Source organism: Molossus molossus, unplaced genomic scaffold, assembly GCF_014108415.1.
Source record: "Molossus molossus isolate mMolMol1 unplaced genomic scaffold, mMolMol1.p scaffold_m16_p_4, whole genome shotgun sequence".
NCBI lineage: Eukaryota > Metazoa > Chordata > Mammalia > Chiroptera > Molossidae > Molossus > Molossus molossus.
This window is the reverse complement of record NW_023425377.1, coordinates 35076483-35092995: the sequence shown is the minus strand read 5'-3', so window position 1 is coordinate 35092995 and position 16513 is coordinate 35076483. Positions and strand designations below refer to the sequence as shown.

Genomic DNA, 16513 nt, shown 5'->3' with positions numbered 1-16513 from the left:
GTGTCTGAGGACGGTAAGCAAAAGCCGCCTCAGATAATGGGACCCCCTGAAAGAAGGTTGGGACCAGGATGGCGCCCTGGGGGGCTGAAGGACCCGCCCAATTCCCACCCCTGCCGAAACTGCAATTCCCCTCCTTGACGCAGGGGGCACTGCAGGCCCCGGGGAGTTTGGGGCGGAGCACTGCGAGGGGCCGGAGCTGCCACCCCGCTCCGGAGCGCGGGGGGCGCTGTGCGGGGCCCGGGTTGCGGCTCCGCTCCCGGCCACCGGGGGCGCTGCGCGGCGCCGGTGGTTGGTGGTGGCTGTTGGGGGGGGGGGGGAGCCGCGGCCGCGGGTGGTGCGGAGGGAGGCCTTGCGGGTGGATCGGGCGCTCGGCGGAGAAGGTGGTGGGAGGCGGCGGGCGGGAGCGAGGGTCCGGCCGGCCCTGGCGATGGCGGACGCAGCGGCCTCCCCGGTGGGCAAACGGCTGCTGCTTCTGTTCGCGGACACCACGGCCTCGGCTTCGGCCTCGGTGCCCGCGGCGGCGGCGGCGGCGGCGGCGGCGGCGGGCGGAGATCCGGGGCCTGCGCTGCGCACTCGGGCCTGGCGGGCCGGCACGGTGCGGGCCATGAGCGGGGCGGTGCCCCAGGACCTAGCGGTGAGTGACGGCCGAGGCGGGCACTCGAGGCCCGGGCTGCGGGGCCTGCGGGCGGCCTCCCCGGGGGCCTTTGTGAGGGGGCGGTGGGGTGGGGGTGACCCAGTTCCGCGCCCCCAGTTCTCCTGAGCGCCCCCCACTGGCTCCTCAGCACCCCTAGTTCTGGCCGGCATGGCTTCCGCGTCGGGGTGTGCGCCCGGGTTTCCCTCGGGGGGCTACCAGGGAGCCAGAAGCTGCTTCCTCCACCCGGCAGGCCCCGCCTCCTGAGTGACCCTTTTTCAGCTACCCCCCACCCCCAGAAACGTCTTCGGGGCAAGCTCCAGAACCCTGGGCTGCCGGGCCCCTCAGTTCGGCGGGTGCTGCCGCTGCCTCCTGCAAGACGCGGACCTGTAATCCCCAGCCTCTCCCTGGAGACCTGCGCCCTGTTCCCTTCCTCCCGGAGCCCCGAGTGGGGCGGGAATGTGGGCAGTTGTGAGAGGCACAGAGGCTGCAGTTGGAGCTGCTCGGGGCTTTTTTATCTGGCAGTTACTTCCTCCTTGTCTGAGCCTGACTCGGCCTGGCGGTCTTCAGAAAGGCCAGCTCTCTTTGCCTTTCTGGGTGACAGGAGCTGCAGTTGTGGCTGTTTTTGATAAGTTTGAGATCTGTCTTTGCTCTGAACTCGGCTACTCCCCCAACCTTGGGAAAGGTTTTGTTTTGAAACTTTGTATCGGGGCTTGACCCCTTTTGAATACTTGCCTTGGTGTTTTGTGATTAAAGTTGCTCAGTAATAGAACTTAACTAGCATTCGGGACCATGATGTGCTATTTTTGTTAAAGTGGCGGTAAAAATACTGTCTTTGAGCTTTGGCAAGCCTCTTGAGTTCCTCATTTTGATAATGATCCTAGTGTCTCTGCTGAGAGAAGGCTATGAAAAATAGGATTCTTTTGGAATGTAATAGATCAGCAGGCAGAAGGTAAATTTTCTTGGTGAACTTCTGCAGGTTTGATTCTCTATAAACGCGGACGCATCTTGTGAGACTTAATAGTGATGTAGGTTTCTTTTACTGATTGTTGTGTTGATCAGCGGTGTTAACCCCCCCGCCCCCCTCCACTCCGATATGCAAGCTTTATGGGTTGTTTGACTTGTGGCTGGCTTAGGCTTTGCTTCTGCTGCTTGCGTTCACTTGTTTTGATCTTTCTCCTTGCTACATAAGAAAAGGCTGCTTGAACATTTATGATGCTTCAGTAGGGCAAATTTGTAAAAGGATATCAGGAATGTAAGGGTGTGAGGATGATGATTAAGGCGATTTGCATTTAAATTCCTCTGTGTTTTCTTTAGAAGATTGCTTTCTAGGTTGGGATGGGGGAGACGTGTCCTTCTCAGATTCAGTCATTTACCCCCTTGAATGTAAAACATACTTAAGATCCACCATTATATGCAAACTTAGACCAAAGGCCTAGTTTTTCATTTTGAATTTTGTATTCTAGTTGTTTCCTCCATTACATGAATTGCTAATGAGTTCTGCACCTGAAATGGCTACCCATTCACTTTGTTGTTTGCTGGGCTCCCTAAGGGCAGAGGTTTTTGAAGCTCACTGAAATGCTGGACCCCTATTAAGCTAAATACTGAATAATTTTACTACTGGGCCCATGGAATTTATTTCTCAAACCAAGTAAAACGTTGCAATGATTCTTGGATATTGAGGTCTTCCGTGGAGCTGTATGCATATAGAAGCAAAAGCAGATTTGAGTTTTGAGAATACACTATGCTTATATGTATAGTAAGGGACATAGATGAGAAAACAGCCACAACAAAACTTAGAGCCCTTAGAAATTTTCACCATCTTGCAAAATAGCTCAAGAATTGCTGTTACTATGATGAGGTTCTGTTAATGACAGTGACTAGTATAGGATCAGAACTGGCCGTTTGTTTTCCTTTTTCATTAAAGAGCTTTCCTTTGGACCCTAGACATGTGGGCCTTTCCAATGTTCACCACACACCGTAGTAAACACAACCGTCTTCCAATCAAAAGTGTTCTTCCTGTACTCAAGGGTGGAGTTTGCAAGCAGCTGGCCTGTGATTGGACAAATCTTCATTCAATTATGTTTAAGATGTTTTGAGGCATGCTTGGTTTTGAGTAATGCATAGCAGGGCGCCCCCTGTTAAGGATGAGTAATTGAGGGTTGGTTATGTGAGTTTTTGAAGTGATTGAAAACACTTCTCAGTTTTAGGCTCCCTTAATATCCTCTTTCTAAATCCCTTTTGATTCAGAAATCTTTCGAAATATAGTCCTGATCCACTTAATGAACACTTTTTGGGAAAACATTATCAAAGTCATACTACTTTAAGATGAAATATGAAGAAAAGGAGAGTCAACATCTTGTTAATTGGGAGATTTGTTGATAAGGGTTTAATAGGTGAGCATATTCATCATTTAAAGCCATACTGACAGCTACTAAGATTTTTTTAGATTAATTGGGAAAACAGCATCCTCCCCCCAAGAATAGCTTTATTTATATTTAAAACTAAGCCTGTTGGTTTTTTAAGACTTCTTGCAAAATTAGTTTAATGAATTTATATGTATTTATCTCTAACTCGGTGTCCTCTGTGTTCTTGAATCATTATTGGTCTATGGAAGTTGCATAGACCTTGGGACTGTCACAGATGTTGGTATCGTTGATTAAAAACAACACACCAGCCCTGGCCGGTTTGGCTCAGCGGTTAGAGCATCAGCCTGCAGTCCAGAGAGACCCAGGTTTGGCTCCTGCTAAGGGCACGTACCTCAGTTGCAGTTTGTCCCTGGCCCTGGTTGGGTCATGTGGGAGGCAGCCATTCGATGTGTCCCTTTGATGTGTCTCTTTCATGTCGATGTTTCTCTCTCTCTCCCTCCCATTCTATCTGAACAAAAAAATGGAAAAGTGTCCTTGGGTGAGGATTAAAAAAACAAAACAAAAAACACCAGCCCTGGCCAGTTTGGCTCAGCGGTTAAAGCATCAGCCTGTGGTCCAGAGAGATCCGGGTTCAGTTCCTGCTAAGGGCATGTCCCCTGCCCCAGTTGGGTAGTGCGGTGGCAACCACTGAGTGTATCCCTTTCACATCAGTGTTTCTCTCTCTATCTCCCCCACTATATCTGAACAACAACAACAAAAAACACGAAAAAATTTCCTCCGGTGAGGATTAAAAAAAAAAGGTGGATTTTCCTTTTATTGTTATAAAAGCAAAACTTACATTTTGAAAAGTGTCAAACAACCAAAAGTATACCAGGAAAAGCCAATAATATTCATCCTCAGCCAGCTTCCACTTACCAAAGAAGACTTTGCTCATTTTTCTTAATACCAGTACAAAAAAAAAAAAATATTCATTCATATACTTAGGGTTGCTTTTTTGTTTTTAAGCAAAGGGCATACTATATAATATCTGCAGCCTGTTCATTTTTTTCCCATTTAACATTATATTGTGGTCATCAGTACCTGTAGATCTTACTTATTCTTTTAGATAACTACATTATATTCCATAACATGGCTGTACCATAACTTGTTCAATTGTTCCTCCTTATGATGGACATTCCAGTTATTTAAATTTATTGTCACTACAAACAGTGTTGTGATTAATATACTTACATATATCTCTTTATGTAATCATGGTTTTTGTTTCTATAGTTCAACCATCCAGGAGTGGGATTGTTGGGTTGAGGAGTATAGGTATGTATTTTTTATTTTATTAGGTAATTCCAGGTTATTTTCCAGTAAGATTATATTATTTCATACTCCCACTGGCAGAGTATGTATGCAATACTTGTGTCCCCTAACCCTTGCCATCACTGGTGTCATTGTCTTTGTAAGTATTGACAATTTGATGGGTGAAAACAGTATCTAGCATTTTCAAGATCACTAGTGATTTTTTAGTTTATCGGTCTTTCACATTTCTTTTATGAGTTATTTAAAGACAGGCGTCTTATCCATTTGAAAAAATGAGCCCAGCCATTGTGGTTCAGTGGATTGAGCCTTATCTCATTTACTGAGAGGTCCTGGTTTGATTGTGGGTCAGAGCACATGCCGGGGTTTCAGGCTCAGTCCTCAGTGGGGGGGTGTGCAGGAGGCAGCAGATGAATGTTTCTATCTCACATCAATGTTTCTCTCTCTCTCTAAGAAATCAGTAAAAAAAAATTTTAAAAATAGCTCTGGCCATTTTGGCTCAGCAATTAGAGAGTCAGCCTGCGGGACCAGAGAGTCCCGGATTCAGTTCCCGATAAGGGCATGTACCTAGGTTGCAGTTTGTCCCAGGCCCTGGTTGGGGTCATGTGGGTGGAAGCCAGTTGATGTGTCTCTCTCACATTGATGTTTCTTTCTCTCTCTTCCTCTCTCCCTTCTGCTCTATCTGAAGGTAAATGGAAAAAAAGAAAAAAATAGAAGTTTTCTTATCCCTCTGTACAACTTCTGTATATGTGAGTGATATTAAACCCTTTCTTATTTGTCTTTTGACTTTGTTTATGGGTTGCTTTGGCACACAGAAAAATAAAATTTTTATATCACCATTATATTTTTTTTAGTTCTAATTAATCCTCAACTGAGGATATTTTCCCATTGATCTTTTAGACAGTAGAAGGGAAGGAAGGGAGAGGGAGACAGAAAGAGAAACATCAGTCGGTTGCCTCCCACACATGTCCAGTCCGGGCAAGGGATCAAACCTGGTATGTGCCCTTAACAGGAATCGAACTGGAGACCCTTCTGTCCTCAGGTCGATGCTCTAACTGCTGAGCCAAATCGGCTAGGGCTATATCACCATTCTTTTTTTTCTTTTTTTTTTTTATCCTCACCCGAGGACATTTTTCCATTTTTTACTCAGATAGAGCGGGAAGGAGAGAGAGGAAGAGAGAGAAACATCGATGTGAAAGGGACACATCAAGTGGCCGCTACCCACACGACCCAACCAGGGCCGGGGACAAACTGCAGCCAAGTTACATGCCCTTAGTGGGAACCGAACCTGGGTCTCTGTGGACCGCAGGCTGATGCTCTAACAGCTGAGCCAAACCGGCCAGGGCTATATCACCATTCTTAATGGCTTCTGTGTTCACTTGCTTGGGAAGAGCTTACCCCATTTTGAGACTATATAAATATTCTTCCAATTTTCTTTCTTATATTTTCATGTATTTATTTTTAACCTTTAGATCTTTGGTCCATGTGGAATAGTTTTTTAAATGACAGGTGGGGGGCATCTGACTTTTTTCCTGTGCTGTAACCAATTGTGACAGCACCAATTTTATTAAACAAACCATCCTTTCCTTGCTGTATGGTGGAATTAAATGATGCTTTTGGTAGCATCGATTTGTTTTGAATGTGTTTCTTAGTTATCTCAGCTGTCCAGAACTTGCAAGAAGAGTGAAAGCATATCTGCCTTATTTTTTATTTTTTAGAGAAGAGAGGAAGGGAGAGGGAGAGGGAGAGGGGGAGAGAGAGAGAGAGAGAGAGAGAGAGAGAGAGAGAGAAACATTATGAGAGAGAACATCGATTGCCTGCCTCCAGCATGCCCCCCACTGGGCATCCAGCCCACAACCTGGGCATGTGCCCTGAGGAATCCAACCGGAGACTTCTTGGTGTATGAGTCGAAGCTCAACCACTGAGTCACACAGGCCGAGCTAAAAAAGTCTTATTTTTTAATCCCTTAATATTTTCATCTATATCTGGGAAAACAGTGGACGCTAAAATACTTCTTTCCTTTGATTTGACATAATGTAATAATTATAGCAGTGTATGAGCTAGTGCCATGTTTCTTTTATCTGGGAGTCTTTCAAGAGGAGAGAAAGCATATCTGCCTATTTACTTATTTATTTATTTATTTATTTATTTATTTATTCATTTATCTATTTATATTCAACCTCCAGCCTTTCCTCTTTGTCTCAGGTTAGGTGGTCTTTAACATAAATACCTCTCTACTTTGTTTCTAGTTATCTATAACTATAGTAAGGTTCAGGATAGTACCGTGTTTTCAGTGTAGAACCCATTAGTATTTATTCTCAACCTGCGTTCAAACAAACAGAACTTGAGCCCTAATTGAAATTGAAATGGGAGTGTATGCCTTTTTTTAAAAATGTTTTTATTTTATTATTTTAAAAAATTACTTTTTAGTTGATTTTTCGGAGAGAGAGAGAGAGAAACATGGATGTGAGAGAGATATCTGGATCTGCTGCCTCCTGCACACCCCTCACTGGGGATCAAGCCTGCACCCCAGGCACATAACCCTGACTGGGAATCCAACCGGTACCTCTTAGTCCATGGGACGATGCTTAATCCACAGAGCCACATTGGCTGGGTGGGAGTTTATGGCTTTTAATAATTATCCTTAAAAGTCCTTTTCTTGCCTATAATTCCAAAAGTTAAATATCTGAGATCATGCTCTTTTTGTTAAAGTAAATAGAATATGATTTTGTGGATCAGCGTACAATTTAGAGATCTTTAAATGAGATTTTACATAGGAATATTTAACATTTAAGTCTGAACCCCTCTAAGCTGAACCCCTTAACTCTTTTATAGCAGGAGAGTCTATTTTTGAAACATCAGCCCACCATTTATTTTTCCAGGCACTCATGTGCTTTGTATAGTTCTTTTTTTGTTGTTTAAAAAAAAGTTTGTCTAGCCTGGCTGGTGAGCATCGACCCGTGCGCTATGGGGTTGCCGGTTCAATTCTCAGTCAAGGCACATGCCCAGGTTATGGGCCAAATCCCCAGTGGGGGCATGCAAGAGGCAGCCAGTCCATGTTCTCTCTCATCTTTGTCTCAGGTTAGGTGGTTTCTATCTCTCTCTACTTCTCTCTTCCTCTCTTTCTAAAATCAATAAAGAAAAAGAAAATTTAAAGTTTGTCTTATATGTGTGTATCATTTCTAATAGCTCTATTTTAATTTTTCTTTGCATTTTATTTGTTTCAACTTTGTGCACATTATACATTGGTCATTTTGTCCAGCGTCCTCTCTCTTTACTAACACATATCTTTCCTCTTAATTTATCCAATTGTTTTTAAGAGTTGCTTCACTAACTCCCTACCTGCCAAGGGCTTATTTCTTTCTTTAGTACTTCCTTGGTTCTCATCCCAAATTGTTCTGGTTTATTTAGTTTCCCCTCTACCCTCCTAAATGGTGAGTAAGTAACATGGTGTTTTCTGTTGTTAGTGATTTTCTGAACAACAGCTGGGGTGGGCTCCTGAAAGCTTTGCTTCCACAAGGCCTGGGGATACAACACCTGTTGCTGCGTCTCAGTTTTCCACTGCTTTTGACTGCTTGGTGGTTTTTAAGTACCCCACCCCCATCCCTACTGCCAGTGTCTTTTACCCTTGTCTATAGATGGGTAAAACCTGCCTGTTTGTTTGTTAGAAACTCATATAGTGTGATCTCTCGTTTTTGCAAGGGCAAAAACTCATTTTTTTGTGTCTCTTCATGGGTAATCAGTCCCTAGGCGATTGACTCTCACTAACCAAACTCTCTGGAGACTGATTGTAAATCCACATGTAAGGTTATTAATTTACAGTAGGAAATATACCTATTCAGAAATCCACACAGAACTCCCTTATGGTCTACTCAAGAGACCAAATTACAGATAAGAAGGACCCTTGGTGTACAGAGAAATCAGACAAGGGAAATTGGGTGTTGCCAAAAGGATATTTACAGCAAGCAGTCCTGCTCTGGTGATCCTCCACTTTCCTAGTACTTTCTGGTTTCCATTGCTTCTTTCCCCCTTTACCCTTTGCTTTTAGTGTTGTCATCCGTTGATCCTATAAAGAGAGAAGAAAGCCTGTCTATTCTATGTTCCACCATTACTATAAAGCTTTTCTGAATCCCCACTTTGTTATTTTTTTTCTTTGCTCTTTTAACACATTGTGGATACCTCGTCTAGAGTATTTATCTAATTTTTCTCTTGTTATAAATGTATAACAAGATATATAACTTATCTCCCCTACTAGATTGTAAGTTCATCAAGAACAGGGAGCACTTGCATTTTTTCTGTTATTATTTTTATATATATATTTCTTTTATCCTCACCCGAGGATATGTTTTAATTTTTTGTACAGATAGAGTGGGAGGGAGGGAGAGAGAGAGAAACATTGACGTGAAAGGGACACATCGAGTGGCTGCCACCTGCACGACCAACCAGGGCCAGGGACAAACTGCAGCCAAGGGACGCGCCCTTAGCAGGAACCGAACCCAGGCCGATGCTCTAACCACTGAGCAAACTGGCCAGGGCTCTGTTATTATTTTAAAAGACCCTCTCTGACCACCTTATTATTTTTCTTTCTTTTTTTTTGAATTACTGGGTGTTTTGTTGTTTATCCTCACTCGATATTTTTCCATAGTTTTTTTTTTTTTTTTTTTTTTTTTTAGATAGAGTGGAAGGGAGGGAGAGAGAAAGATGGATGTGAGAGAGACACAGTGATTGGTTGCCTCCCTCACAACTTCGACTGGGGCTGGAGATCAAACCTACAACCCAGGTACATGCCCTTGATCTGGAACCAAACCCGAGACCCTTTGGTCCTCGGGTCCACACTCTAACCACTGAGCAAAATAGGCCAGGGCATTGGATATGTTTTTTTTTTTTAATTTATTGATTTTTTTTTTAGAGGACAGGAAGTGGGTGAGAGAGAAAGAGAAACATCGATTTGTTGTCCCACCTATTTATGTGTTCATTGGTTGATTTAAAAAAAAATTTTTCCCCCTTATTGATTTTTCGAGGGAGAGGAAGGGAGAGGTAGAAAGAAACATCAATGTGAGAGAACATCAATTGGCCGCCTCCTGCATGCCCCCCACTAGGGATTTGGCCCACAACCTGGGCATGTGTCCTGACCAAGAATCGAACCGGAGACCTCTTGGTGCATGGGTCGATGCTCAACCACTGAGCCACACAGGCCAGACCATTGGTTGATTCTTGTATGTGCCCTCGGAGGGGATTGAACCCATAAACCTGGCATATGGGGTTGATGCTCTAACCAGCTGAGTTACTGGGCCAGGGCTAACCACCCTATCTTAAAAAAAGTAATATATTTAGCCTGGCCAGTGTGGCTCAGTGGATGAGCCTTGCCCCATACACCAAGAAGTCTTGATTCGATTCCCTGTCAGGGCACATGCCCAGGTTGTAGGCCAAATCCCCAGCGGGGGTTATGCAGGATGTGGCCAATCGATGTTCTCTCTCATCGATATTTCTATCTCTCACCCTCTTTCTTTCAAAAAGTCAATAAAGAAAATTTTTATTTTAATATTTAGAATCCAGTATTAGGTTATTAACTTTCACTTCTGATTTATTATGGAATTTCTACTCTCTGGCCCCCAGTTATAAGATATTTGTTTGTTTGTTTTTTCTTTATTGATTTTAGAGAGAGGAAAGGAGAGGGAGACAGCGATAAAAACATTGATGAGAGAGAAAATCGATTGGTCGCCTTCTGCATGCCCCTCACTGGGGATTTGACCCACAATCTGGGCATATGCCTTGACGGAGAATCGAAGGAGATCTTTTGGTGCATGGGTCAGTGAGCCACACCAGCCGGGCACGCTTTTTTCTTTTACATTTTTTATTAATGTGAACTGACTATTAATTTTTTTTTGTCTTGACATTATTGGAATCATACCAACCCATTGTCCTATCATATACATTGTCCATTGGTTTTGTCATTTACATGGTTGTTAAATTAGAAGCACTAGACATTTTGTTTTTCTAGTTCTCAAGTAATACATGCCTATTATACAAAATGTAGAAATTATTTTAATAATAGGAAAAAATAGTCCCTGTAGTGTTATAAGTGATTAGAAACTGCTGTTTATGTTTTGATACATATTCTACTAATTTTTTTCCAGAATTGTTAAAAGGTGAATACTGTACTTTCAGTTTTGACTTTTTCATTTAATATGGCAATTATTTTACTGTATTACCAGAAACTTTTGTAGTATGGGTGATTTTAATTTTTGTGCTTTTGTATTTTCTACAGGTAACGTATTTCTTTTGTAACTAAAAGGACAACAATAAGTGTTCTGTAACAAAATCCTACTGGATAATTTATTTAACTTCTCTTTTCATTGGATATTGAAATTGTTGCAGATTTTAGGCTTTATCAGTAATTCTTTTATGAACATTTTTGTGAATAAAGTCTTCTGTGTTTAGGGTTATTTCCTAAAATTAATGCCAGGAGTGGTATTATGGAGACATACACATATACTTAAGATTCTTGATATAGCAGTTTTTTTAAGCCATACCCATTTATAATCTGACCAGTAGTATGAGTTTGCTTAAGGAATGCATGCTCATCAGGAGCCCATGGTCTGCTGGGCATATTGTGCTTTAATTTAATCCTATGACAATCCTTGAGGTACTTAAACTATCCCTATTTATAGGAAAGAAAGTGAAGCTCAAAGAGGCTAAAATAACTGGCTCCCTGTTACACTCTAAGAAATGGGGAAGTTGATGCAAATCTAGATCTTTATAATGCCACAGCCCCTAAAAGCAGTATATATGCTTGAGTTTTGATTCAGGCTATCCCTGTGCTATTCAAGTACTTACTATTTAATTTATTGAGGAAATTAGAAAGTAGAAAAGATTGGGGATAATTGTTAGAAAGCTATCTCTTTTTTCATCTAAATGTACTGTGGTGAAGATGTACTCCCTGAAAGCTATCCCTTGATCAAGAAACCATGGAATATTATTTTTTATTTGAAGACAGCATTATTCTAGACATGTTTTTATTCTCCACTTTGGTTGTAAAATCATTTGTAACAGAGTTTATATTTTGTTTAGAATGTAGGTAGGAAAATTGGAAAAGAAAATTTAAGAACCTTGGGAGTTAGTCTGCCATTTCCCTTACTGTCTTTACAATCATCACCATATCCATTTTTTAAAAGAAATCCTTACTTGAGGAGAAAAAGGAGAAACATCTGTAACAAAAATAAATTAATTTTAAAAAAAAATAAATCCTCACCCAAGGATAGTTTTTATTTATCTTCAGATAGTGTGAGGGGGAGAGAGAGAGTAAAAAACATCAATGTGAGAAAGACGCATCACTTGGTTGCCTCCTGCATGACCCTGACCAGGGCTGGGGACCAAACCACAACTGAGGTACGTGCCCTTGACCAGAATCAAACCTGCAACTCCTTGGTCTGAGGGCCGATGCTCTAAGTCCTGAGCAAACCTGCATCTCCAGTTATTTTTATCTCTAATTTCTAAAATATAATTTGCTTTCCATTCATACAGTCTTATTGATTTAGGTCTTTTTCATCTTTCCTTGGCTAGCATTGCCTTGTAATTGGTCTCCCTGTTTAAGTTTCTTCGCCCTATAATTTATCTTCCAACCTGATCTCAAAATTGATTCTTTCCTTTAAAAATTTTTTAATTATAAAAGTAATATGTGAATACATATTTTAAAGGACAAAAAGGAATATTTACTGATAAGGCTTAAAATGTGTTACCCCTTGCCAACTGATGGTTGTTGGTGCCAATTCAACGCCAACAAATTTGGCTGTGGAACAGTGCTGCACTTTGGTGTTTCAGCTCAGCCAAGAAGAGTGCAGTCCTTGGTGGAAAGGGAAATTATTTCCCAAACCAGAGGGGAGCTGGCTTATATGGACTGTATTCCCTGACCCTGATACCTGATTGGTCTGTCTTCATGTAGATGAGGGCTCCAAATCCTCACAGTTTAATTGGTGCAAAAGGCACTGTCCTGATTGGTCATAATAGAGCTTCTCTGATTGGCTGGAGCTGCACACCTCTGATTGGATGGGGAATGCCTCAGTGCTATTGGTTGAAATAGGATTCCAGGAACTCCTTTATAAGGGCTGGCTCAGATGGCAGAAACACAGTGCAGGCAGATAATTCAGCCCAGGCTTCTCCCTCAAAGGCAGTTTGTGTGAGGCCCTTTTGCAGAAATGGCTACTAGACTGTTTTTTTGTTTTAATTTGAGCCCAGTTAGCAAACAGGAGCCCTTCTTAGTAGGTGTCCTTTATTTTCCCCATCAGAGTTTACATCCTCCTATCCCAATCCTCCTGTTCCCCAAATGCCCTCTACCCCCTTAATAATCTGAAACTTGCTCTTTTCCATGTAATATGTCTTGGAGGTCTTTTTCACATTAGTCTATTAGACATACCTTATTTTAAAAAACTTCTGTATGTTACTTCATGGTATAATTAAAGCCTGTTTAGCCTTTCACCTAATTATAAAATATACTTTATAATTTCTATTTTGATTTCCTATTTAAACTGAGTATTGAACACATTTGGAAATCACCATAAGTGACAGACCAGAAGTAGAATTAGGTGAGAATTTTCTTTGTATTGTACCCAATTTGGCCTGATAATTACTTCTTTTTTTTTTAAATCCTTACTCGAGGATAGTTTTCCATTTATTTTCAGACAGAATGGGAGGGAGAGAGTTGATGCGAAAGAGACACATCAACTGGTTGCCTCCTGCATGACCCTGACTAGGTCTAGGGACTGAACTGCAACTGAGGCACGTGTCCTTGACCGGAACTGAACCTGCAACTCTTTGGTCTGCGGGCCGACACTCTAACATCTGAGCCAAACGGCCCAGGGCTTTTTTCTTTCTTTTTTAAATTGTTTTTATTGATTTTTTAGAGATAGATACATCAATCTGCTGCCTCTTGCATGCCCCCCACTGGGAATTGGGACCTCTAATCCACTGAACCACACCAGCCAAGCTAATAATGACTTCTATTTTTGTTTTTAAATATGTTTTATTGATTTGAGAGAGAGAGAGAGAGACGTTGATGTGAGAGAAATACATCAATCGGGTGCCTCCGGAAGCCCCCAACCCAGGCATGTACCCTGACTGGGAATCAAACCAGGACCTCTAAGTCCATGGGACAATGCTCAGTGACACTGAGCCACACTGGCCGGGCACTAATAATTACTCCTATTAACAGGTTCTTTCTGTGGATTTTCTTTGTTATTCAGGTAGATGCTTCTTTCCTCATTTTAGTTATTTATGGAACAGATAACATTTCTACTGTTTCTTTAAACATTAAAATTGAAGAAAGGATGCAAAGCTAAAAAAATAAAAATAAACTGAATATTGAGAAGTTTTTATTCCCAGATGGCAGTATCTATCGAACATATATTTCTTTCCTCCCTCCCTTAAAACTATCAGTGGCTCCTCCAAGGCCTGTAGCAGGCAATATAAACTCTTATGTGTCCAGGCACCAGGCTTGTGAGACACAGCTGTGTGACAGACCACAGGGTGTAAGGGGGATTGGCAACAGACTAAAGGGTGTAGGAGAGTTTAGACACTGTCTAATAATGCACCTTAATTTTTTTTTCCTTTATTGATTTTAGAGAGAGAGGAAGGGAGAGGTAGAGAGAGACGGAAACATCGATGAGAGAGAACATTGACTAACTGCCTCCTGCATTCCCCTCACTGGGGATGTGGCCCATAATCTGGGCATGTGCCCTGGTCAGGAATCAAACCAGCGACCTCTTGGTGCATGGGTCGATGCTCAACCACTGAGCCACACTGGCCGGGCTAATTTATTATCTTTTTAACATGCCAATCAGAGCCTTTACAGCTTAGTTAGTACTCTTTTCCTCCTCCTAGAGCATTCAGTCTGTTTTTATATTTGTCTGCTTTTGCACCTGCTGGAAAGTCTTTACCTTTTCTGCCAGAAAAATGCAGCTTGTCCTTTAAGATCCAGTTTGTGTGCTACTACTTCATCTGTGAAACTATTCTGGTTTCCCAAGGCAGATGCCTTCTCTAGTCTAACATAGCACATTCAAATCTTTATTATTACCTTCATTACATCGCTCTAAAAATTTCTATACCTCTCTGTTGGCTTGTCTAGGGTGCGAGTCCTCCTGCCAAGTGCTACCTTACTCACTTTGATATTCCTTTAAAAATATATATTATTGCCCTGGCCAGTTTGGCTCAGCGGTTAGAGCTTCGGCACAGGGACAGGAGTCCCAGGTTTGGTTCTTGCTAAGGGCACGTACCTCCGTTGCAGTTTGTCCCTGGCCCCAGTTGGGGTCGTGCGAGTGGCAGCTAGTCACTGATTCTCTCTCACGTCGATGTTTCTCTTCCTTTCTCCTTCCTACTCTCTCTGAAGACAAATGCAAAAATGTTGTCGGGTGAGGATTAAAAAAATAAAGATTATTGTATTTTAGAGAGAAACATCGATGTGAGAGCACATTGATCAGCTGCCTTCTGCACACCTCCCACCAGGGATCGAGCCCCCAACCCAGGCATGTGCAAACCTTTCATTGCACAGATGTCTCCCAAGCAATCGAGCCACACTGGCCAGAGCTTACCTTTATATTCTTGGTGCTGCACACACACACATATAGGAGGCATTCTGTTTTTGTTGAGTGGGTGAATGAAATAATATTATTAATTGTAGTAAGAATGGCCTTGGGAGAATCAGAATCCAAACTGATGATAACATGATTACATAATAAACATGAAGGCCTATATTACTCAGATTACTGCCATCTGATTTTTATCAAACTTAGGGTAACTTATTTGATTTTTAAAGAATTTTGTTGAGCCCTGGCTGGTGTGGCTCAGTTGGTTGGAGTGTCATCCTGTGGACCCAGAGGTAGCGGGTTTGATTCCTGGTCAAGGCACATACCCAGGTTTCTGGTTCCATCCCCATTAGGGGTGCATGTGGGAGGGAATGGATTTATGTTTCTCTTTCTCTCCCTTCCAGTTTCTAAAATCAATTTTTTAAAAAGATAAAAATAGCCCTGGCGGGTTTGGCTCAGCAGTAGAGCATCAGCCCATGGACCAAAGAGTTGCAGGTTCGAATCTGGTCAAGGGCACAACCTCGGTTGCAGTTCCGTCTCCAGCCCTGGTTGGTTGGGGTCGTGCAGAAGGCAACCAATTGATGTTGTCTCTCTCACATCAATGTTTTTCTCTCCCTACACCCAATCTCTCTGAAGATAAAATGGTATAAAGTACCGTCGGGTGAGGATTTAAAAGATAAAAATAATTTATTTGAGTTTAATGTCACTAAAATGAATGTAAATCACACGAAAGGAATTTGAAAATGAAAGCAAGAGTTTTACTACGAACTCTCCTTAACTAATGAAAAAATTTACATCTAGTCCTTGGGTTCTAGCTATAGCTTGAAGTACTGTTTGCTACTTTAATAGAAAAAAATTTAAAACTTAAAAAAAAATTATTTTAAATAGATTTTTAAAAAATACTTTGTCTTGCCCTGGCTGATTTGGCTCAGTGGTTAGAGTGTTGGCCCGTGGACCAGAGAGTCCCGGGTTCGGTTCCCCTTTAGGGCACGTACCTCCGTTGCAGTTTGTCCCCGGCCCCGGTTGGGGTCATGTGGGTGGCAACCAGTCGATGTGTCTCTCTCGTGTCGATATTTCTCTCTCTCTCTTCCTCCCTCTTTCCCTCCCGCTGTATCTGAAGATAAATGCAAAATGTCCTGGGTTGAGGATAAAAACAAAACAAGACTTTTTCCTTTATTGATTTTAGAGAGGGAGGAAGGGAGAGAGAGAGAGAGAAACAACATGAAAGTGAAATATCAATTGGCTGCTTCCTGTACACCCCCTACTGAGGATTGAACCTGCAACCTTTCTGTGCATGGAACTATGCCCAACCAACTGAGCCACACCAACCAGGGTTTAAGACTTTTTAAAAAATTAACTTAAACTGTTTTAGTCCTCTTCTGTTCAGATTATCAGTTGCCTTGACCATCTCTGACTCAGTCCAACCACCACCATTTCTGTGAGTTTATATCCCTTCTTTCTGTCCTGGGGACTGGTTACTGTCATTTTACCAGTTTGTGTTCTGTGTACTTGAATCTGAAATTATTCTTTTTTTGTTAATCCTCACCCAAGGATATTTTTTTCCCATTGATTCTTTAGAGAGAGTGGGAGGGAGCGAGAGAGAGAAAGAGAAATATCTACATGAGAGAGAC

At 42.2% G+C, this 16513-nt stretch overlaps 1 protein-coding gene across 7 annotated transcripts in view; it reads left to right on the top strand.

Moving 5' to 3' along the window:
• Positions 1–236: 236 nt before the first annotated feature.
• KDM3B (lysine demethylase 3B) overlaps positions 237–16513 on the top strand; it is an 89085-nt gene continuing 72808 nt past the window's right edge. For 5 of the 7 annotated variants that reach the window (XM_036241206.1, XM_036241204.1, XM_036241200.1 and 2 more), the window contains exon 1: positions 587–634. In XM_036241206.1, coding sequence (XP_036097099.1) covers positions 605–634 — 30 coding nt within the window. In that variant the 5' untranslated portion in view covers positions 587–604. Of the gene's footprint in view, positions 635–16296; positions 16321–16513 lie in introns of those variants that run through there. The other 2 variants (XM_036241198.1, XM_036241202.1) reach the window with 2 other exon arrangements.